The following is a 26136-nucleotide window of genomic DNA, read 5'->3' as shown; positions in this document are numbered from 1 at the left end:
TTTCAAAATTTATTTTTTAAAATATAAATTTTTATAGCCATAAAAATGCTTTAAAAGTAAAAAAAAAATTGTGTGCTTTTTCTGTCATTTATTCATTTATTTTATAACATTTATACTTTTAAAGTATAATATAAATTAACTTGGTTTTATTGGATACATTTTTTTGGCATTACTTTTTTCAATTTATGTTACAATTTTGCTCTCTAATAAAATAGCTGCAACCAAGAAAATGACGTAAATTGTTATAAGAATAAATCCGTACCAACGTTTCACTTGAAATTTGAGTGCTGTCATTGTTAACATTGTTAAAACTAAACTGAAACACAATGTCCCGTATAGCAGGCTGACCAGGCTTGTGTATTTTAACTGGAAAACAATTCAAATAATTATAATTAAATGAGATAGGAATTTGTTTTAATTGTAAATACGTAAAAATTTACGGTTAATTTAATTTTAATTTTTTTTAAAACACATTGAAACAATTCGATGAAGAATTTTTAAAAAATTGAATAAATTTAGTTACGGAGTGAAGAGATTTAGGGATTATTTAGTTTTAAAGTAAATTACGAAAATTCGGCAAAAGGTCAGTGAAAATTTCAGTTTAAAAATACGAAACAGTTAGAAAGTATATAAAAGAAATTTGATTGAAAAGTGAGAAAAATCAATGAAAATTTGTCCTATTAGAGAACGAAAAAATTTCGTAAAAATTACACTTGAAAGTTAAAAAAAGTATATACATATATATAGATTTTAATGCCAAATTAATATATTTCGTAGTTTAAAACAAATTATTAATTATATTTTTTTAAATTAAAGTTTATACTTATTTCACCTCGATTGGATGTCCTCCTCTTACAATGCTAATTGTGTAAGGTATTCCAACGCCAAGTAACAAATCTTTAGTTAATAATTAAGAAAATATAACTTTAAATTGAAATATTTTAATCATCATAATTATCATTTTTTCAAGGATACTTAATAATGGTCCACCATAACAAGCACTAATTCCCATTCTGGGATATCCTTGTTTAGCAACCGATGTATTTGATATAAAATCTGAAATTAAAATAAATTTAAAAATAAATTTTGTAAATGTTAAAAAAAAATTTAGAATGGCCCGAAAGTCGGTTAATCATTTTTTCCCAAAGAATTTCGGCCGTTTTATTTCAGTAAGACATTAATTTTAGGCATTTACGATGGTTAAATGACTGTTGGGCCACCCTATTTTCAAAGATTTCTTTTAAATCATTTCTTAAGGAAAATTATACAGAAATTTATTTTATTTATTATAAAAATTTGATATAATTTATAATGATATCGATTCTAATAAATATTCTTTGAATTTTATTGATAAAATATTATAATATTTGATATTTTATAGACTTTTTACGTGTTATGAGCAGAGGAAAAGGTTGATAAATCATTGAAAATGGTCAATAGAAACAGTTACAGAATGTCCATAGATCATTTTTTGACTATTCAGGATTTTGAACTGGATTGATGACATTTTTGGATGAAAAATTAGAGGTTCTTTTCTTTGTTTTTTTAAAAAACTTTTATTGGAGTTTTTAGTTTATTGGTTTAAATAAATTACAAAATACAGTAGCATCTTTCTACCAATAAGTAAAAATATTTATGAATATTGAGTTATTTAATTTGAAGTCATACGTTTCTTTATTACACAGTAAAAATCTGTCCAAAACAAAACCTTAATAAAACGGAAATTTTTGCGTAAAAATCGTAAGAACACAGCGATTTTTTGTTTGAAAAAAAACCTGTTTAAAACGAAAACTTGCCAAACCGGAAAAATATTTGGTACTGTACGAGTCCGGTTTATACAGGTTATACATTATATATATATATATATATATATATATATATATATATAATTAAAATAATAAGTAAACTATTTGATGATACTAATTAAACTGTTTAATGATAAAATAATGAATGATGATATGAGTATTAGTGTTTTAGGGGCATGGAGAGCGATCACACGCCCTGGAGGCCTTTGGTATGTGATCACATGAGGGTCTTCATACCTTTCGATCTGATGCTCTCGATTTTTATATATATATATATTTTTCCCCTCTTTACGTCCTTGAAATTACATTAAGTGATCTTCTAGTTAATTTTTAGACTTCACAATTAAAATTTCATTATACAGTATTTCACTTGTGCTACCTTATATACTCCCAGGCTCTAAACTATAACATCTGCTTCACCTAACTCTTATCAGCTTTGTATTGTTTTATACCACATAATAACATTATTTTGCAGATGAAACGAGCAATCATGAGTCTGAGACTAGAGCCTGCAGGACCCTTCCATATGTTCTGTTCAAATATAGCTCTATAGGTAGTTAATTTTTTCCTTCCTTTGTGCACTCGAAATTAGAAAAGCCCTGTTACATGTTTAGATTGCAGGGCAACACCCGAGTTTCCTTTCCCCCACTCTACTGTTTTATAATACTCTATAATAATCTATATTTATAAGTATCAGTAAGTAATATAATAAATACATGTATACAAACCTCCAATGCTGTTTCCCCAAGCTAATACAGTTAAACCTAAAATGGCATCACTTAAGCCAAAAACAATTCCAAGTGCCTGTTTAATATTAAAAGTAAATAAATAAATAATTAATTAAAAATTTAATTTGCTGTAAATAAATTTTAAAATTCTTTTTTTGTATTTTTAAATCATACTTAAAAGTAAACAATTTAAATATTGCTTTGCGATTTTTCGGAAGAAATTTTATTAAAGAATTTTCTTTCTAAAAGTCCAATATTTTTGGATTTAAATTTTTTTTTTTTAAATCTTAAGTTTTATATTTAGAAACCCCAAAAAGTCAATTTTCCAATGGTTTCTTTTCCTTGCTTTTCAGAAATTTTAAATAAATTCTAATTCGAAAAATTCGAAAAATCCAATATTTCTTCAATGGGCAAGTTTTATTTAGACAAAAAAAAAAAAAAAAAAAAAAAAAAAAAAAAAAAAATGCATACAAAGAAAGAACACCACAAAAAGACATTTTGAAGAATCTCTTCAAAAAACTTTTGGATACTTTGAAAGAAATAAAACTTTTTTTTATCATAAAATAATTTAAAATAAAAACATTTTTCCTAAAATAAAACAAAAATAAATTGCTTTGAAAATATAATATATATATATTACATAAAGTAATAATAATAAAAAGAAGAATAAGAAAACTTGCCTTAAGTAACGAAACTATTTCTTTGGCAATGCAATAAATCCACGTGACAGATACAGCAAAACCTAAATAGCTAAAAATAGCATAATATTTAGGTGGTTCCTCTTTTTTTGAGGTAAAAATAACCACGAAAGCCAAGATTATCGAGACAATTGCTACGATACCGACTACAGGAAATACGCCACCGATTAAAACTAGACCACCTAAAAAAATCACAAATAATTAAAAATTTATTAAATTTAAACTTTATGTAATAACTAAGGCCTTAAACTACAACTAAAACCTGTTTAATATATGCAGGGTAATTGTTAAGACAGTTAACCGTTGTAAGGTGTAAATAATATACTGTATATGTATTTTTTTCGATTTTCTAAAATAAAAACGCATTATAAACTCATTTTTATAGGTGTATATGGAACGCTTCGAAAATACGGTTAACTGACTTTTGGGCCAACTGGAAGAGGGTCCTTTTAAATTAAATTTATATTCTAATTAGAAAAAAAATAATTATTTTATCCAAAATAATTTATATTTTGTATTTTCTATTTTTAATACTTTTAAAAAATAAATATTTTTATATATTAATGTGTTTTGCATTTGTATATAATGTGTGCCTTATTGACAGATGGCGCACTCGATTTTAATTGCAACCAACTGTTACTGCTGCGCCATCTATCGGTGAGAATCTCGGTATATTCGAAACTATAGTCTTTCCCATAATACGAATGAAGCCGGTGCTCAGTAGTCTATATAAGCAAAGAAAAATAGATAAATTTTAATTAGATCAATATTAAAATGTATTTGAAATTTATAACATTTATGCAAGAAATTTGAGAAAAAAAACTTTCAAAAAATTGAATTTTCGAAGTTTTTATTTTGTTCTATTTTCTTAAATTTCCTTGCTTAGCTACAGCAGCGGAGTGATATGTATTTGAGATTCCGTACAGCGGCTTCATTCTTATTCTGAAAAATGCTTCAGTGATATACATTCTTTACTTATTTCCTTACAATTATATAATTAACAACTGTAGAAATAAGCACAATAATTAAATTGATCATTTTTAAAAAATAAAATTCAACGTTTCTTACGTTTTGAGGCGAATGCCACAAAAACTGGTCCAACTATACAATGTATAATTGCTAGTGGCTTATTCCAGTTATTTGAAGGATCTTCATCATCCACTAAAGGCGTTGAAATAGTCAAGATAAAATAAATAGGTGACTGTAAAGTATAAATATATACGATAAACTCAAAGACTTATGGAAATAATTAAAACCAGTAATTTCATACCTTACAAACTTCCAAAATTTTACTATACCAGGGTTTCTCTGACCATGCCAAGATATCTATGGGACTTATCTGGTAACAGAATAATTTGCACTCTCCAACTTCATCAGAACTCGATTTTGATATTAGACTTGAGAGACTAGTTTTAGAAATCTGAGAGTCCAAAGTAGGAGGCACAAATTCTAGAAGAGTTATTTGAACTGTAAGTGACCTGAAGTTGTAGTTCACGCTTTTTTTTTAAATTTTGATTTCTTATTCTTACCCGGTACGCTTTGATCTGATTTCCCAAAACTTCGGCTTCTGCTGTGGTCGGAAGTACTGCGAATACTCATAACGCTATCTCTTCTTAACGACATGGTCCTCTTGCGAGGAATGGCTAAACTGTTTCTATAACTAAATCCTGAAATTGAATACGAACAATTTGTTTAGAATCTCGGTTATAGTGTCAGAATAATTCAAATTGTTTTCTGTGATTACACATTGAACAGTTACACAGTTATCTATACAGCACCAATCTATTGCAATGACTTTATTCGTTTAAACAAGTTTATATTAGTCTTAATGATGGTTTGTCAACTAATTAATTAACGCGAAGCATCATTATACAATTGATTATCTGACCAGCTACATTTACACGCTCATTAAGAATGAGCCTGACCCGCATGGGGTCGACCAGCATGAGAGAAAGATGGGCACAATAATTCACGTATAATTATTAAGTTAAATTGTGGGTTGAAATCATGACTGAGTGACTGATTACAAGATCCAGATCCACATAATTAAAACCCACAATCTATTAGGGTTAGAATCCAGATCTTCATCTGGCTACTCTTAATAATGGATTTATCCATCACAGATTTCCCATGTTATTGTCAGAGAAATGCTTATTTTTGGGCATTTGGAAATAATTTTCGATTGTATAAGATATACCTAACATAACTTTTTGAATCACACGTTAGTTATTTGATACGTAGATGAAAGACATTTGTGACTCTCATCATCTGATACCATTCATTATTAAAACAATAAATTAAGGCTGATCCAAAGTAAAAGGAGACAAAAATTCAATTGCTGTAGATTTAAAATGAAATGTTACCATGATAAAATTATCGCTTTTATGGAATATACAAGTTATCTACTTTCTTCAGAAATTCAATTAGTTGCATTTAACACCCTTATATGCTATTTCAAAGTTTGTCCATCACAGCTTTTCCAGATTCCTTTGACATTTTATTGCTAATATTTTGCCAAATTTGTTGAAATCCTCTAATTTTTGGTTGCGACTTTCGTTTTCCTTATTCTGTTTGCAGAGTGCCAAAAGTCTTTTTACACCTCTTGTTTGAGAGACGTTTGAAGTGTTTTTTATCTTCTGTACAAAATCGATGTTTTCTTCTTTTAAGGCAGTGGTTCTCAAAGCGGGTGCCGCGAAATTTTTAAATAATTAAATTAAAATTACTTAAAATAATGGAATTAAAGTATTAAATTAAATAAATAATTAAAACAACTATAAAAAATGAATATTGGTTTTTTCTACTAATCTTGTTACGTCACTATTTGTCTCAGCGACTCGGTAATTGGCGACACATAAATACTAGATAAAAAACGAACTAGTTACTAGTTGTCTGATCTTCTGTTCCTGCAGCGAGTAGAAGTGCAATATAAATGCGTTGAATGCAGTAAGTAGTTGTTTTTATTATTGTTACATGTTCAGACAATAACGAAAAAGCATTATATACAAATATTTTTCTTCTTTACAGCAAGAAAAAATAAATTATTAACTTGTAATTAAATTTTATAATAAAATATTGAAGTTAATTATGTCGTTCAATATCATGAATAATTTTTTCATTAAAAAAAGAAAACGTGAAGATTCTAATGATCAAGAAGTGGTTACTGGTAGTAAAGCTAAGGAATCAATTAGCACTAGTAAATCATCAAAAATTGAGAGCTCATTTTATCACCTTTATAATAATAACTTTTGTTTTGAATGTTTTTGTGTTGTTTGGAAATAAACTTACTTACTTTAAAAAACTTTTATTTTTTTCAAAGACTTTTCATCCTTCATATCTTTACTAACCGTAAAAAAGCAAAATAATAAATAATAATAATAATAATAATAATATTATTATTATTATTATTATTATTAATAATAATAATAGGGGTGCCGTGAATTTTGTTTAATAATTTCAGTGTGACACCAGACAAAAAAATTTGAGAAACACTGTTTTAAGGTATCAGTGGCTTTTTTTGCATAATGGGCTGTTGCCATGCCTAGCCAGAAGAAAACATTATCCCTCTCGTAATGTTGATCTATGAAAGGTATGAGCTTGTCTTGAATGCATTCTTTTAAGTCAGGGGTGTCAAACTCAAACTGCTTAAATGCCAATTTTTTTGTCTCGAGTATGACAGCGGGCCAGATGTTTTTAGCTTTTGTAGCCAAAAATTTTCTAAAAAGTAGTCCAAAAGTAGCCGACTCAACAATTTTTTTTAATAACCCAAGATTTCACAATAAAATTTTAAAAAACACCATTTGCAGTTTTCCAGCAATAACTTTAATCACAGAACAAACGTTTTCGGCCAATTTACAGGCCTGAAGCAGATTGTAAAATGATCTGGAAATAAGAATCGCAAGACCCAAAATACAAACATAAACTGTAATTTACTGATATGTCGAAAACACGCATTTTATGTGCAAAATAGTGAGAATTGTGCAATAAATGATCTTGCCAAAACGGACTTTAATTTGAAATTCAAAAGATGAAACAGAGAAAACATAATGTAAACAAGAAATTAAACACAAAAATAAATGAAATAAAATAAATACATCTAAGTAATATAAATAAATAAAAATAAAAATAAAATAATAATAAACAAAATTGTTGAACTCAAACGTAACATACTTAAACGTACAAAATATCACATTTTCTTTGATATTAACATAATAAAAAAATAAACAACAGCATTATTGAATTGATGTCGCGGGCTGCAACTAATTGTCTCGCGGGCCATGACGGGCCCCGCGGGCCGTATCTTTGACATGCCTGTTTTAAGTAAACTCCACTCGTATTAGTCCCTTCAGAAATGTATGATTTAAATACATCGCCAAACTGGTCCAGCGGTTCCCAGATGAGATGTCGTTTGAAGAATTTAGCTTGAGATTTCACTTTTTCATTGTAGGTGATTTCTTTTGGGTCTTCTGTATAATAATACTTCTTGCCTGATATATCTGAAGGATTGAAGGGAACATACGTTTCATCATCAATAATGAGAATTTTCTTCAAAGATTTTTCGTACACTCTGCGACATCCCAACTTCCCTCGGATTTCCTGACTGCCAAGGTACTTGGGTACACGTTGTTTTACATGTACCTTGATCCCCAGCTTCTTTGTTTTAATATAAGATATTGTAGACCTCGGAATTTTCAATTTCTGGGCTCAACCCTTACGGAAATTAACTGATATTTATAAAACAAAGTTTTTACTTTGTTTTTATTATTTTTTGTCTTTTGTGCCTCTGAATACCCAGTTTGAAGCTTATAATCCTAAATTCCATTTTCGTTATAACGTTCAATGATGCGATAAATGCTTGTCCTTCTAACAATCTAACTACTACTTCCAAAAAGTGAAGAACTGTTGCTTTTCGTTCATAAGATTTGTAATATGACATTATGCGTTTTGCTAGACTCTTTTTTTCAGCTTTGTACATTTGCATAGAGGTGACGCTTGAGATTGCTCTTCCTGCGTATTGAACAACAACACCTTTTCACATGTATACGTGTAAAAACAAGAATGCATGTGCAGGTGTTTTAAAGTTCTAAGACGAGATTTGATTGTCACTCTTCACTTTGGACACACCTTAATTTACAAGTTACATGTATATTTATTTTGTTTACAATTTATTCATTCTACATGAATTTGCAATTTAAGTTTTTACACGTGAAACCTTGAACTCCTTATATAAAAAATAATTCTGCAATATTTATTACTTATTGTATGCAAGTGAGTGATTGAGCAACGCGAGTCATCATCATATTAAAGCTATACGGCTGACTGCAATTTCGCTTGTTACGTAAAACTTTTAAATTCAGTATACAAATGTTACAACAATTTAAACGTGCCTTGCATTTTTATAAACATAAAATATACTCACTTCTTAAAACTACGCCTTCATTTTCTGGATCATCGTATTTATCTAAATTCGTTACCTGTTCCGTGAAACTTGTCGGGACGGCTAAACAAAGACAAAGGAATTGAAAAATGATTATGATTTTATTTTTATTATTAATAATATGTATTAATCGTGATTAATATTTTTTATATTAAAACATTTATTAACAATATTTCGTAAAAACAATTTATTCTTACATTGAAACTAATCTCTGTATCAGCATGAATTAATTTTATTTTGTATTTGATAATGCAAATAAAAGTATACATCTAAATCTAATTTTTTTTTATAAATTTTCATTATATCAGAAGAAAGAATATGACATATAACTTAATATTAAATTTACTTAATATGGCTTAAATTTTAAAAACCTATTGGAAAAACTAACACGATTCCACTATTGAGAACGATGGTTTCTTAACAAGAAAAAAATATTTTACTTAAATTTTTCAATAAAGTATGATATATAATCTTAAATAATAAAAATTCCGCCGTATTATTCTATCAATCTCTTCATTATCACAGTCAAAAAATTCTAGACGTTAGTAAAAATCTTTCATAAAAATTCAATTTTAAAATAAACTAATCAAATGTTATGTTAAATACTATTATGATTTGTAGAAAAAAAATTAAAATTATAACTCTAAACATATATTTACCTATAGAATTTGTCTGTTCCTTTTCTATCGTTACATTCAATGTCTCTTGAGGTTGAGAGTCAGTTTCTTTATCAACATCTTTAATTGATAACCTCGGTGTAGGTTGTGCAGATAACTTTTCATGACATTTTTGAAACACGATTCTGCTTACTATCGCCACAATAATATAAATCATATAAAGAGCGATAAAACCTGTTAAACAAATATTTAAAATAGAAAATGTTTATAGTTCCTTAAATATTTATTTTTTCGACAGAATTTTAATATTTGGATAAGGCTTTGTTTACCTATTGCATGTCGGAGAGCAATTTCTTTAGTATAAAACAGATAAAAAGCCCAAAATGATGCGCAAGAATAGAATATTATATCGCGTAAAAATGGCCTTTCCATAATTTTAAATTCTTTTGTTAGACATATGCAACCGACTACTGTTGTAGTTACAAATATTCCAGCACCTGAAATACATCTTTATGTAAAACTTCGCACATATCTATAATTCTACAGATATATGAAAGGATAAAGAGAAATACAAGTATACATAGATTAAAAAAAATTGTAAATAATTACCAAACAATTCTCCAATTACTAGTTGTGACCGTGCTTGTTCTATTCCTGCTAACGAAGAAAAAATATCTGGTGCTCCATTACCGAAAGCTAGAAATGTTACTCCCTATTCTTCATTAAGTACGATAATTTAATATTCAAGTTTAATATAATAAAAAAATTAAAACTATTAACTATGTAAATTTTATTTTAGTTTATGCGAAAAAATATTTTAAAAAAATGTAAGTATATAAAATGTATCCAATATTTGAGTAAGCGATATTGATTTAATATTGATTTAACTTGTGCTGCAAATATGCCCTGCAGTAAAATGAGTACTTGAATAATTGCATTTACTATTTCATTTATACTCCTATGCAATTGGTGTGTATTTATTTACTTAAGGAAGATACATTGTGTCTTCAATTTTGTCAATTATACATTAGTAATGCAGAAAGAGTTTGATCGAACTCTTTCTTTAGTATCCATAAACTAGAAGTCTTGGAGATTTGAATGCTCTATCTCGAAGACCTCTAGCTCGAATCTAGATAGAGAAGAAAAGCAATAATTACGTCTTAAAAATGATCGGTAAAGAAAGACAGATTCTAATATTAGAAAAAATATTCAACCGGCATGCACATATACTCAAGCATCACAATTCTGGAAAAAAGATATGTATATGGAGAAAAGATGAAAGGTGAATATGAAGTAATTATATCAAGTAAGTTTTTAAAGATGGCTGAAAAGAATGGCTGAAGATAGTAACACATGAAAAGTTGTTTCATGGGGACTTCTACTTGATTATAATTCTAAATGTACAGAAAACTGGCAAATTTTAATTCAAATCTTTGTTTACTAAACGAATAACAAAAAGAAAAGAAACAGATTTGTAATTCATTCAGTTAATGTAAATTAGATTAATACAAAATTTATATGTATATAGAAATATTACTTTCCTGGGTATTATAACTCGGAAAAGTATTGTTATCAGCTAAAATTTTTACTTTGCATAAATATTTGCATAAACTACATCACCCAGGATTATCATCTTTTTTGAAGCATTAGATTACTTTCCTGGCTGTATCAGTATATGTTACTTTTTTGGCTGTTATAACCTAATATTATAATTGTGTTACATTTGACCCTCTGGACTTTTGAAATCTAGACATTTCGAGACCCCGAATCCAAAAAATTCAAAAAGCTGATACTCGGAATATGTATATTGTGTGTGTTGGCATCTGTTTTGTTTAATGTCTCAGTTTTGAATAAAGATTAAAAAACGAAATTTGGCACGATAACTTGTATACAAGAGGCATTAGTGCTATTATATTTTGGTGGTGAAAGGTCGAGGGAGTCATGTTTTATATCTCGAGTGGGGTCTGACTTAATGAAATTTTTACTCGTTATTGGTATTTATAACTTTTTATAAAATTCATCTCTACCTTCAAAATCAAGCTTTTTTTTTGCCTTTTTATAATAAATAATAACATAAAAGTTATTTTTTTAACAACATCTCTTAACAGATGGCACCACACACACTTTTAACCTCGTGCTAATGTGTTAGTGTTTTTTAAACGTAAATATTTTTCTCCTGAAAAGTTATGCAACTCGTTGTTGGAGGTTTTTAAATTTAATGTTGTACATATGTATTTAAATATACAGTTTTTTACACTTTCACATGAGAGCACTAAGAGACCCTTTTCAAGTTCATCTTTGGTTTGAGGTCCATAAAAAGTGACCTGGTAGTGAGGGAGGATTCTCAGCTAACTGAACCATTCGGAATATAAACAAGAGAGAAGAATAACTACTGAGCTGATTTGGATTCGAACCCGAATCCCCTAAAACAGAAAGGCTGATATCATCACAAACTTGCACATCCAATCAAAGAGTCAGAGACATTTGAATCAAACTGTTTTGAAAATTTTTAACTTTCGATACGGACTCGAAACCAGTTCCTAGAATGGCAAGCTGAGGTCTTTACTCCTTAAGCCGCCTCAACTCTATACTTAAAATTACATAAATTAATTTAAAAATAAAATTTTGAAATATTTAAGATATATATTTTATGTTTCATTTCTTCACAAATAGTTTTATATCCATAAGTTCTCGAATGTTATAAAATTTTCTTTAAAATATTATAAAAGAAAATTGCAATTAAAACAACATGAATAGCTTTATAATGCTATATGACATTATTATTAATGAGAAATTTTTTTCAATGAAAAGAATAAAATTGCAAAACACATATCGTTAATATTAAAAATGATTACGCCTAATAAGGAATGACATTTCATTGTTACATAAATTACTTATGGTCAATTCTGATGTAATTATGCAATATTTTATAAAGTCAATAAATCATTCACTAGATGTATTGTTATCACAGATGTATAAGTAGCTCAGAAGTGGCTTATTGAATAAAACCAGTGAAAACTAGTACATTTTACGTGGTCAGTCCTTTAGCTTGTGTGGAGGTGGAGTTTTTCGGATTTTCTTCGCGTGCATAATACCTAAATAGGGACCATGGTTTCATGGAAAGTCCTCTCGGAACGCACCTCTCCTTTGGTAGATCACCCAAGTGTTCATCATCATTAACTGGCAATCAGCGAGTACAAGATAGTAATAGAGGAAATCTAAAGGTTTCGTAGTGAAGCTAGTGGCTGCTATATTGGAAATCTTAAAGTAAAATGATCTCAAGTTACTTATTACAACCTTATAAGTTGTTATTTGTACAACCGAAAACTATGCAATGTATCACCATACTCTTGGAATGAGTAAACAGGAAGAAATTTTAACTATTCTGAAATAAGATAATAAAAATAGGTACGAAGATACTTTTAGGATTTTCAATATGGTGCCGACTGACTTCAGCAGATTTCTTTGCAAAGGGGAAATAAAGGCTCCTGTATTATTATTTATCCCTTTAGTGGTCAAGACAAAGTTAGCTTGCATGGTTTACAAAATTGTAAAATAATTTCAGAGTTTTCTTATTTTCTAAAATAAATATATTTTAAATTGTAAAATATTATTTTAAATTTCATTTATGATAGATTATTAAAGTAGCTTATCATCTTTAACAAAGGAACTCGTTGTTTTCATTATCACTATTGTAATGGCATTTAATAGCATCATAATATACAATTAAGAATCGACTTATTGTAAAAATATACAAAATCACATTTTTAAAAAACTTTCTCTCTTTGTTAAGAAATATTTCAATGCAAATAGAATAGTTATTTTACCATTTAAATAAGGTTTTACAAACGTTGTCATTTGGAATACAAGGGCATGTGACAAGTATATGTATTTAACTTTATAAGTAGCACATTAACAATTAGGAAAATAAATATATTAAAAATAATTATGTATTTTATTAGAGGCAAGAAACTTACAAATATAATTTACTTAATTTATTTAGAAATTAATTATAATAAATGTTAGTGTGCGTGTGGGGAGCACGATTTCGTTCACCCAATTTGTAACTTAATAAAAGTCGAAAATTTCCAAATTTTATCAGAATAAATTTATGTCTCTTATCCTGAATGGTCCGGATCCTCTAAGATCCGATACTTGTGAAATAACGAAGTTACTAAACATCAAACGTCATAAACGAACTAACCTTATTATAGACATAATAAGAGGTCAAATATATGATAATATAACAAGATAATCACATACTTAACACCTGATCTTCCTTATATAGTATGTAAACTATCTCTCAGCCTAGTTAATGGTCTAAATAACAACTTCTGTCCTATATAAATCTGGCAAATTTAAAGTACACACTGATTTATTGAAAACAGGAGTGAAATGAAGGAGATTGTTCACACAAATCACATGACTCGTCGTATTTATAACAGTAAAGAAAATAATAAAAATATAATCTTATCATACTTATATTATACAGAATGATTTTTCTAAAAAAATACAGTAAAATAATGGTTAATTGTCACGTAAAAAATACATTTAAAAGTTTTTAACCGGTTAACATTGTTTATTTATTTATTTATTTAAAGGTTAAAGGTTAAGAGATTAAAAGATTTAAAGGTTAAAGGTTTTAAGATTTAAGTTGTCGAAACTTAAATTTTAATTGAATAAATATAATCAATGATATTATACGAGAATTCTAGGCTTTATGTTTGCACCTGAATTTGTGTGTTTATGTATTCTTGTATATTTTTCGTGTCAACAATTATATATAATAATACAATAATATTACACTGTTTTCTTTTGTATTTTTATTATTATTATTTTATAACAATTTCCTAATCGATTTGCCAATGAACACGTTAGATATTTTGCTAATTAATAAACAATTAATTAATGTATAATTAATCATTACATACTATAGGAATTTAATTAATTAATTTAAAATAAAACCCTTATAATAATTAAATTTTAATTACCGGTATGTTTTTTAAAAATTAAACGCTAAAATAAAAATTTATAAAATACTTTATAAGTTATTTCTAAACGATTACATATATTTACGCAAATAATATTTACATCACAATATTTTATTTGCATAAATGTATACAGTGTAAATTAGTCGGGAAATTAAAAATTAGCACTTAATACAAACAATTAATCATAAATAAACATGCACATATGCAAACACAAATACACATTTACAAACAAGCTAATGCGTGAAAACACACAGTATATACATATATATATGCACATGTTTATTCAGTGGCGCATTATCATATGGACAAAAGAGTAACTGCCTGGAACCTCACCAACAAGGGGCTCCAAACCAATCTTTTATAAACTCATTACTGTAGTAAGGATATCGAAATTTAATTTGAGCCATATATGGGGTTCCTAGATAGCCGGTGTGATGCATGAGCAGGTTGTACTGGCACAGGGCAGAACTTTAAACGGTTGCATTATAAAACGGGGATTCATCCCCAAAAATTCTCTCGAAGAAAATTCAACACTGTACAATACAAGAGACCCCTAATTCAAATTTTCCTGAGCTCCATAAACTATAACGCGCCACTGTGCCTATTCAAACATATTCATAAACACGATCACATACAATTAAGCGCAAGTACACATATCCAAGAACAACAAGCGCTTACAAACATAAAAAATGTTTGTTTATAAGTGCTTACATGTGTGCACCACTTGCACTTCCATATACAGTGAAACCTATTTAAAAACGCAACTTTTATAAAACGAAAACTTGCCTAAACGGGCAGAGTTCTTCTGAATGTAGCGATTTTCTGCGTTAAAAAAAAAAAAAAAAAAATCCTGATTAAAACGGAAACCTATCAAACTAGATGTTAAATGTTACAAAATTATATACAGTATAACCTGTGTAAACCGGAATCGCACGATACCGAATATTTTCTCCGATTTGGCAGGTTTCCGTTTTGAAAAGGTTTTAGTGTACTTAACTTAAACTGTTTTGTTGCATTTTAAGTAAAATATTACTTTTCCAGATCTGTTATACATAACAGAGGAAAAGTATAGCGATCGGTCAAAAAAATGACCCCCCCCAAGATTTTTACATTTTTGGACTCAGGGGACCTTGAAACGTCGAGAAATGCAAAAAAATTTGTAGGTAATTTTTGTATGTATGGATGTTAGTGTGTGTGTGTGTTTATAGGGCACGATTTTGTTTACCCTCTTTGAAGCTTAAGAACTCCTGTGCTTTTTGTCAAAATTTTCTGAAATTTTGCCAGGAGGTTTGTGTATTAGAGAGATTAACACTATTAAATTTTGGTGGTTAAAAGTCGACGGGTGGAGAGATAAAGAGAGATCATTTGTCATATCTCGAGTAGGGTCTGATTTTAATGACGATTTTATTCGTTATTAACATTTACAATTTTTTTTTTTTTTATAAAACCCATCTCTATCCTCAAAATTAATATTTTGAGATTTTATAATAATTAAAAATATAAAATATCATAACAGATGGCGCCACCAAAGTCGCCGGAAAAGTTAAGTAACTCGTTGCTGATTTATTTAAATTTCCAACAGTCAACCAAAAAAAAAAAAAAAAGTATATTAAACATTACTTTCTAATAATTTATAATGAATATAATTAAACAAATCAATCTTAATTGTAAAAAACTAAATTTTTAAATAAAGGATACAGCTATATTTTGTGATAAATGAAGAGTTTTTGTGATGACAACTAAGGAGGGACATAAACTGAAACAAAAGCAATTTTCTTCAAACCTATTTTAACTATAAAATTTAAAAATTATAGGTCTATATAGTATAAAACTTACAAATCATCGGCAGTTACACCGAGAGCAAGAAATAAAAATAGCAGCCAAAGTGCCTTGAAAACAAGGAGAAAATATGTTAAAACGTAAAGAAAATTCTTCTAAAATTAACTTAAATGATATATATATACTTACACATATACTAACTGCGGCTATTGTTTCATTACTTCCAAGTCCACAGTATATAAACCACATATAAGGAACATAACTTTCGTCTGTGCAGTCAACAGTTCTTTCTACAAAATTGCATCTTTCACTTACGTTATAGTTGTGTACTTGATCGCACTTAAAAAATGATAAAATTAATAAAAAAATAAAAATAAATTTTATATTTTATTCATTAAAATTTATCAAAATTGCTTAATTACGTGTTTTACTTGCTCTTTTTCAAGTACAGTAAGACCTGTCTAAAGCGGAACCTGTTCAAAATGGAAACTTACCAAACCGGAAAAATACGGCGCGAGTCCGTTTTAGACAGGTTTTTACTGTATCTTACAAAATTGCCTAAAAACTCAATAAAAATTATGAATTTAAAAAAAGAAATCGTGTATTTAATAAATATAATTATTTTTATATAGATATAATGTATAAAATTATGTTTATAGCACAAAAAAACATGTTATATAATTATCAATAGAGGATAAAGGCTGCGTTATCCTAATTACGAAATCAGTTTTTGGAGTTATCAGAATGTCTGATAAGTTAATAACATCAGCATGTCGATAATCAATGTTGTTGTCTGTACATACAATACATCATCCTAATTTTAAAGAAGAAAGAAATTAAATCGTATTAACATCATAATTATGTAACAGAAGATGTAGCATGATTGAAAACTTTCACATAATCCTGATAGTTAAAGTTTAATAGTAATCGTTGTACACCTCAATTATATTACAGTAGGGTCTCTGTAATCCGACGTATATCGGGTGTCGGATTACCAGATTTTGTATGTTTAATACGGGCAACAAACAACTAGCGACTGACAGTACACACACATTTACATCAGTTTTTTGTGGCATACATAAATAGGTGGTAACACAAAAATTTCATGTGTCGGACTGTTGAGTGACGGATTATAGCGATTCTAATGTATATAAGAAAGCTTTATTCTTCCATTCCAAATTTAAATCAGTGCGGTCCTAAACTATAATCTCCCAGCATGAGATCCTGTTTTAGCTTATACGTAAGTTCGGCCCAGAACACAATTTTCAACATCTGTACAAATACATAAGCATGAAATGAGTATGATATGTGAGATATTCCATTGAAAATAAACACTTGCACTATGAAATTGCATGTTTACAAATTCATCTAAAACACACATAAAATCAAAAACTGCTTCTCTTCCAAACTTTATAACATGGAGAATAAGTAAAATTTTTCTTCTATTTTAAATTTTACAACATGAGAGACCTTTGGTTATAATCTCCGACTATGGAGCCCTTTTGTAACCATTTAGCTTACGTAATAACACTCGAAAACGCATAAATTACTTATCACTTTTAAAAAGGGATTTCCAAATGGTTTGAATTAAAAAAAATAATAATAATTTCACTAGAAATTCTGTTTTATGAATAAGATCATGACTAATCAATCTCGCTATATTTATTAAAATTAATCGTTTAATTTAAATTATAAATGATTAATAGATGCAGTCTTACAAATTCTTACTTAATTATAAAATTTGTGTAGATAAAAATGTATTTTAATTGGACTAGTGCATTGTTATAATGTTTATCAAACAGTAAATCTGTCGATATAATTCGACTAAAAATAAATTCGCGTACAATTCTATAGGAAAAAAAATGATATCCTCCCTTATCTAATAAATAGAAGCAACGATTCCTGTGAAAAAATATAAGTTTATGTCATAAATTAGCAATTTAAAATCAATATATAGCTTTATAAATTTAAAAATTATTGATAAAATACAAAAATTTATCAATATAGTTCATTTATTTTTAATATAACCAATTGATACGGTGCCATTTTGGATCAATGTTTTCAAATATTGATTAAATTATGTCATACTTTAAATTAATTACAACCAAAATTAATTAAAGCAGTTGCAGTTGTGAATTAAAATTTTTCAAGTACACGAATTTTATAAAAAAGATTTTACATTTTGCATGATTAGGACGTTTCTAAAACATAAAATTTTTCGCAGAATCATCGCAAAAATCATATATTTTTTAGGTGTAAAAACTTAATTTCATTTTAATTACAACGATCTCGACTTTTATAACGATGATTTCTATATAACAGCAGCATCAAAAATTATTTTAAGCTACAGGTTGGTCATAAAGTAACTTGCCAACGAAGAGATAGCGGGAAAGGAGGAATTCATCGAAACTTTTGCAGGATAAATACAGGGTGACATGTGCTTGCGATACACGAAAATGCGCTTACCTTAATCGTGACACGTGTTCTATACACGTGTTCTACACACGTGTCACGATTAAGGTAAGCGAAACTCGAAAATTTCCAATGCAAACACCGAGAATTCACGATTTCACGAGATTCTGCACGAAGGAAAACAGCATAAGGAGTTGAAACGGTATGTGTATAACGAAAAACAACAAAGGTATCGGTGTTTAAACAAAGCAGGAGAGCCAATACTCGGGACAGAAGACCCTACATGTTCGCGGATGAGGGAGAAAACGGGAGAATGTTTGTTGTTGGAGAATATACTTGTATTTTTCATGTATCATATTTTAATATTGGAGTACAATAGAATTACGGTTAACTTTAACTAAAAGTCAATATAAAATAATAAATAGTAAAATATATTTTGCACTGTTTAGAATATAAATTGCATTGCAAAATTTTAAAGCCATTAGGCATTATAATTCTAATAATAATAAAAATGTTTTTGGTAGTCATGTGATATTGATAAATGGCATTACTGACCGCCTATTTTTGGCAGTATTTTTGAATTAATTTAACTTTTTATTTAAAAAAACGAACGTGGTAAATGCCAAATAGTTTTATTCGTAGTCATGGAAAACACCTTAATGATTTTGAAAAGGGACAAATAATAGCTCTACACCAAGCAAGGCGTTATAGCTTAATGGGGTCCTGGCAAATTTGAATTATGGGTTCCATGTACAGTGCTGACTTCAGACATTTTTCCTCCGGGAAATTTTACGGAAAAATATTTTATAAAAAATTGATTTGGGCCCCTTGTTGGTGGGGACCACAGGTAATTGCCCTTTTAGACGATAGAATAACGCGCCACAGATATGATACAGTTATTGACAATTATGTTATTTTAAGAACCAAGTATGGGAGGAAAAAGCACTCCGGACATCCTTATAAACTGGAATGAAGGAATCGGCGATTATTAAGGAAACTTCGGTTTACGATACTTCAAGGAAAATTATCGTGCCGAGATAATATTAAAGTATACAAATTTACATTGTTCAGAATTGTGAAGGATAGCAAATTTTCGATTTATAAGAGGAAATCAGCACCATGCTTAAAACTCCATTATCAACCAAGAAGACTACAGTGGGCCAAAGAAAAAATGAGTTAGATTCAGGAATGAGAAAAAATAGTTTGAAGTGATAAAATTCAATCCGGAGGATCCTGACAGCTGACAATATTACTTGATATGGCATCAGGAAAGAGGAAAATGTCTACTCTAAGCGCCAGCAAGAAGAATGGTTTTGGATGGAAAAGCAAAACAAATATAGCTTTTGTCCAAGATCCTGTGAATGCCAACAACAACAATTTTAAGTAGACATGCATTTACTACCTTTTGGAGAGAAGAATGGAGGCTCATTTTGAAAATTTTAACAGAATAACGCCCCTATACACACAGCTAACGCAACGTTTCAACGGTTTTTTGACAGTAGGGTTCAAGTTATGAATTAGCCACTTCTTTCACCGGATTTGAATCCATAGAAAACTTATGGAGTGAATTAGCTTGTGGTGTATATGGAGGAGGAAAGCAATATAAGTCCGTTGTTGAATTGAAGCAGTCAGTGCATTATGCCGAGAAAAGACGTGAACACAATGCAAAAACTGAAAAAGAGATTGTAAAGTTATATTAAAACAGGTGGTTTCATTGGTCATTAAAGACATGAAATGACCAATGGATTTAAAATATTGCAACACGAATTTTTTAATTTTTTAAAAAATTCCAATTTAAACATTAACAACTTGTTAATATTGTTGAAGCAGTGTAAAATCGTTTGTAAATTATTAATTATAAAGACAAAGTAGTATCGTTAATATTAAAGAAGTTATGTGCATATTTTAGGCGTAACTTAAAAATTTTGCAATGCATTTTACATATATTTAAATATGTACAGTAAACAATATTTTTGTATGCAAAAATTCATAAAAACTATATATTTTTTTTTAAATATTAATTTATAAAACATGTCTTTTTTCTGTATTATTTCCCTATTTTGATATAAAATTAATCAAATAAGTAAAAATAGTGTAAAATTAGTTCAAATTTAAGATATATCAAGTCAAAACTCTTCATATTAAGTAAGCATATTATTATCAACTGAAGGTAGCAGTAGTAAATGTATTATTTATGTGTTTACAAATTCTCTGATAAAATCAGACACCCCATTATATACACATCTGAACTTCAGATTTATAATAAATAATGATTTAATGTCATTAAAAAGTGATTAGAATGTATTTTTCTAGTAAAAACCTGTAATGTAATGGAGTGTAACAGTATAAAAAAGTCAAAATATCTATATATAATTGTAAATGAGTATAATAAATTCTAAAAAAAAGCATACAATTTGAATATAAAATCTAAAAAAATAGCTTCTGATGAGTTTTTTTTTAGATTTTACTCATTATATTTCCTTTATTACAGCTTATTTATAAATGAATTGTTCTAGAAGTTTTATTTAAAAAATATTATAAAATGTTTTGTTTATTTTAAAATTAATTCATTAAAATTATTATTGTTATAATTTAATAAGAAGAGCAAATTTTTGTAATAATTTTTGCTGAAGCAGCATAAATTTTATTTTATTTCTTAATTTTATGCTGATAATTTCATTAATATTTTTTTATATTTTAAAATAAAATTTTATCTATTTCTTTATTTTATTTATATAATTTATATTTATTTATAATTTTAATGAATTAAAATAATTAAAATTTTCAGTAAAAAATAAATTAAATATAAAAAGAATTTAAGCAATTAGACTTTAATACTCATTAAAATCAAAGTATATTTTAACATTTAATTATAATTAACACATTAAATTTTATGAATAAATTAATAGTAATTTAATTCAAATTAAAATCATTTCTTCTGTTTATGAAAATATTATAATAATATTTTTATAGCTATTTTAATGTAAAAAAAGACTTTAAATTATATATAAATTATAAAATTAACCTGATATAATTTTATAACTAATTTGTAATCATTAATATAAAATTCTGAAACATATGATTAATTAAAATAAGCATTATTTCTCAATAACCTACTTAAAGCTTGAATAACAATCAGATTGTTACAGGTTATAGAATTAATACAAAGATAATAATAAGTTGGACACAACAGATTGATAATTATATTTACTATGATAAGGAAAACCCTCTCTAATTGTAATATTTGATATAATTATTATGTTGTAAAAATAGTAATATAACACCTAATAGTATTATAGTAATGGTGCTATTGTACTCTTGTTCCTAAACGAGTATACTTATATTTATATAAGATGTATAATTACACTATAGACAGGTTTATAAAGAAAATAAAAGCTATAAATTCCTGTGTATACCCTATCATAATGTATAATCTTTGCTCAAGGTTCAAAACTAAAGTTATCAAGATAGTACTTATTTAATTATATTGTCAATTTGCACAATAATTTTACATGTATTAACTATATATTAAATCAATTATACACTAATTTATATATGTATAGATGAATAAAAACTTAAAAAGTAATTTTAAAAAGCTGTAAATAACTTACCGTTTCAGTAGTATTGTTCATATTTAAGTTTCTACATCAATGTATGTAAGACTTGTGTAGTGAACGTGTGTATGGCCTACGCTTCACATGTGTTTGTAATAAATGGTAAAATCCGCCGTTTGTCAGCAGTTAAATTTTATTAATTCTGTTGCAATGGCGGAGAGGTGGAACAGTGCGCCAATGCAGAAGATAAGCAGACAGTTTTTATCATTCACAAAAGTACAATTTTGTTGAGTCATTGAATAAATCTCTTCGCGCTTCGTTGACTCTCCTCTTTCAATATTGTGAATTTTTTACTTTTTTATATTGTTTTAATGGTTATTTCATTGTTTAGTTTTCTAAGATTAATCTTAAAAATAAAAAAATTATAATAATTAAGGTTAGTATATATTAACCATGGCATTACTCATGGTATTTATGTTAGAATTTGAGAAAATTTATTTAAATTTGGGAGGTAACATGTTTAGAAAATATATCCATTCTTTAAGTAGGCGTTACGAAATTGTATAAATATAATTTCCCATTATTTACTTGTGTTTTTCCCAAGTTTTAGCGTATGAAATACGGTATGTTCGTAAAATGCGTCGCGTCGCGTCGCGTCGGCGCGTATCGGCGCGCGCTCTTTGTCTTTACGAATAATTCGGCAGAATTATAGTAAATAGTATTTAAATAGAAAACACAATCGGAAATAATTATTAATAAACTGATTCAAATAAAGTATTAATAATAAAATTTTTAAAATATATTGAAAAATATTTAAACAATTCTACTTTTAGGTAATCGGTTCTTATCGCTCGCGCCGTTCGTACAGTACCTATACATTTAAAAGAAATTTAAAGAATTTGTACAGTAACACTTTCGAAATATTATCAAATATAAAATTCCTTTTGCTCTTAAAAACATTTAAAATATAATTGTTTTTGTAATAAATTAAAATGATTATTATTTGTTAATTATTTTTCATCCAACGCGACTTCGCGTTGCGTCGCGCCACTTCACTACATTTTGATCACAAAATGACGTCATTTTCTTTCAAAACGGCAGGATCATCTTAAAATAGTTTAGCTGATATTGCCTATAATCCCAGCTAATAACAAAGAACATTATAATAGTATTACGTAACGCTAAATACCTCTTTAGAACTTCAGCGTGACAGATAGACGTCAATTTAAATATTGTTTATTTTATTTAAATATGTTTTTCTCCCACTTAGTAAAGAATAGAACATGTTTTTTTTTAATTCCTATTCTCTTCTAAGAAAACTAGTTTTTATTTATTTATTTAATTCTATTTTTAAACTTAATTTTAAAAACTATTTTTTGGAATTAACATCAAAGAGATTATGTAAAAATATATTGTCATATTTTTATAGATAATAGTGTCATAATAATTATAAAATATAGCATTTTGGAATTTTGTAAAATCACTTTATTAATTATTATACAGTTTATAAATAGACAAACTTCATTTATGTTAAATTATTGAATTTATATATATACAAGGTGGCCAAAATAAACACTAATTTAGTCCAACTCCAACTTAATACTTAAAATACAACGTTAAATACTTAAAACTATTAATAAAATATATTTATTTGTCTATTTTTTAAGTATTTCAAAATATAAGTATTAAATTATAATTAGAATTTCAAAGAAGAAATATAATTAGAATGTTTTATAATTTTTTTGGAAAATTTTTTAAATAAACCGTTTCTTAAAATAAACAAATTAAATTTTCTGAAAACGTAATCTAATCTTGAATATAATATAAAATTTTTAAGAATTATTTTATGTATAAAAAATTTATAATATGATTCTAGGAAATAATTGGATTAGATAAAATTTAATATTTAGGAAATAAGTATAAAACATCATTCTGTGTTTAAGTATATAAAAACATTTAAAAAAAAATATACATATACTTTATATAGTTTTGTATAGAAACAATTAAGAATTAAGATCAATTTTATAACTAAAAATATAGAAAAGTTATGTTATAAACATACCTTTTCTGGATCATAATTTACAGCATTATGTATTTCATTCATTGTACAATTATAAATTTAATACAAAGCATAAGTAAAGACAATATTTTTATCATAAATAAAACAGTTCTTTACTGTTCATCCTGTTTCCTATACGTTTTACACGTGTACATACTTTCCACTAATACAATAGGAAAGATAAAATTACTTTTACATTAAAATTTAGAAAAGAGCAAAAGTGAACTGTTATCTATTTGTCAATACAAATATATGTTCATTACATATACAGCTCATTCTAAAATTCATTTTATTTCATATAAATTTAAATTATTTTTGAATTTTTAAAAATCTAAACAAAATCCCAAACTTTTCAATGTTAAATTTAACCAGATTCATAGAAATTTAACAGCTGTTATTTAATAGATTTATTTATTTTTATGTATTTTTGGCATATTTTATGATGAAATAAGTGAAATAATTTATTTAATTATTCATTCATTTAACAAATATATTTAAATTTTATAAATAAACCAGTTGCCTGTGTCTAATGGACTTTTAAGGGGTGGGAAATTGGTAAATTTGGATTGGGAGATGACATAACCAAAAATGGTCTTTAGTAACGAAATTGTATATTTATTGACTTGATTATTTACAATAGTAAAACTGTAAAACACAAAAAGTTGCTCGGGTTTAAGTTAACTGGGGGTGGCTTTACGGATTGTTATGCAATGAGGACCCCCTCAGTATTTTTTCTAGGGTGTCGATGGGTGTCATGCCAAATTTGGTGCGAATACCTCCAACGGTATATAACCCTTTACCTAACAAACTTAGATATATGTTTTGACTTTTATATACTGTATAAATAAATATTACAAAACACAGTAGAACCCCTTAACGCTTTCATCGTAAAATTGAGGTAAACTTAGAATATGGGTTTTTTGTTTTATGGAGCAATAAATATGGCGAAAATTTAAAAAAAAAATAAACGTATAATCGGAGTGAACATTAAATCGAAAAACGTTAAAACGGGATTTCACTATATTTAATATAACTTTTTCTATTATTAATTGTACACATTTAAGTTTAAAAAAAAATTAAACAATATAAATTTTGAACATTTAAAAAGGCACTAAATTAAAATTTTATTTTAAAAAATTAATTTTAAATATGAAAATTGTTATTTTACACATGATATATTTTTATATCATTTAGAAAAACGATTGTTTGTGTTTCCTATTTGTTAATATATATGCATACATTATTACTATTTAATTGTTTTTTTACACAGTATTGCATCACAAGGTCTTTGAAATTATTTCTTAAAAATAGAATAATCTGTTATTATCTAATTAACAAAAGCAATTTAATTTTTTTCTATTTTTTTTAATTTCATTATCCATAAAATATATAATAATTCTATTTTTTAATTATTTTTTTATTACTTAATGGTTGAATTCAATTAAATAATTCATTTAAATTGTTTTATGATAAATTATTTTCTATAAAATTGAATTTTCTGGTGAATTTTAAATATAATTTTAAATGTTTTAGAGTTTTTTTAAATATAAAAATTGTTTTAAGTTATTATTTAATCATATCTACTGTATTTTTTATATGTATAAAATTAATTAAAATAGTAAAAAAAACTTACAGTTTATTAAAAGTAATATACAGTAAACGAGCGATTATTTATTATGACATAGTCGCAATGCCAGTCTACAATTTTTAATGATTTTTTTTATTTAAAAGATATGCTCTCCACCTCAAATTAGTAGTGTCTTGCCTCTGTACATCATACTTCTCCGTTAGCAATAGAATCGTGCCGGTCATCTATCTTTTTTTTTTTTATTTGTGGTTTAAGGCCCTTTACCACTCAAGAGAGAGCATAAAAAGGCCCTAGAGTGTTATGTGTGAGGTTTGTTTGCGTTTGCGTTTGTTAGTAGAAGGTGTCCCTAGGTGGGCTCATAAGTGCCCCGTATAGGGCTCATAAGAAAACTAGTCCCTTGTGAGGGCTCATAATTTACGTGTTATATGTTGTGTTTTATCTTTATTCTGCATGTTATATTTTGTTTGTGCT

At 27.2% G+C, this 26136-nt stretch overlaps 1 protein-coding gene across 2 annotated transcripts; it reads right to left on the bottom strand.

The window, feature by feature from the left end:
• Positions 1–24189, bottom strand: LOC136970133 (mitochondrial sodium/calcium exchanger protein-like). Of its 2 annotated transcripts, none has more exons than XM_067264528.1 (16): positions 24081–24189; positions 16242–16391; positions 16110–16162; positions 15972–16029; positions 9892–9994; positions 9612–9779; positions 9325–9516; positions 8648–8728; positions 4761–4898; positions 4502–4680; positions 4300–4432; positions 3214–3413; positions 2534–2609; positions 976–1056; positions 833–897; positions 1–366 (listed from the first exon to the last, which is right to left on the bottom strand). In XM_067264528.1, the coding sequence occupies exons 1-16, from the start codon at positions 24120–24122 to the stop codon at positions 184–186; spliced, it is 1902 nt and encodes a 633-aa protein (XP_067120629.1). In that variant the 5' UTR covers positions 24123–24189; the 3' UTR covers positions 1–183. The 2 variants fall into 2 exon arrangements, with proteins under 2 accessions (XP_067120629.1, XP_067120630.1); XM_067264529.1 differs by lacking the exon at positions 24081–24189 and adding an exon at positions 22076–22378.
• Positions 24190–26136: the final 1947 nt, after the last annotated feature.

This window comes from Centruroides vittatus, unplaced genomic scaffold (genome assembly GCF_030686945.1).
Source record: "Centruroides vittatus isolate TY-2023 unplaced genomic scaffold, ASM3068694v2 contig_19, whole genome shotgun sequence".
Taxonomy (NCBI): domain Eukaryota; kingdom Metazoa; phylum Arthropoda; class Arachnida; order Scorpiones; family Buthidae; genus Centruroides; species Centruroides vittatus.
Note: the sequence above shows the minus strand (reverse complement) of the source record. Positions and strands in the feature narration are given on the sequence as shown.

Excerpts from the sequence above, each read along its gene's own strand:
- LOC136970133 (XM_067264528.1), bottom strand. The coding sequence starts at position 24,122 with ATGAATGAAATACATAATGCTGTAAATTATGATCCAGAAAAG. Across the intron at positions 16,163-16,241 it reads TAGCCGCAGTTAGTATATGT|GCACTTTGGCTGCTATTTTT; the intron begins GTAAGTATATAT and ends CTTGTTTTCAAG. Across the intron at positions 1,057-2,533 it reads TTGGGGAAACAGCATTGGAG|ATTTTATATCAAATACATCG; the intron begins GTTTGTATACAT and ends TTTTAATTTCAG.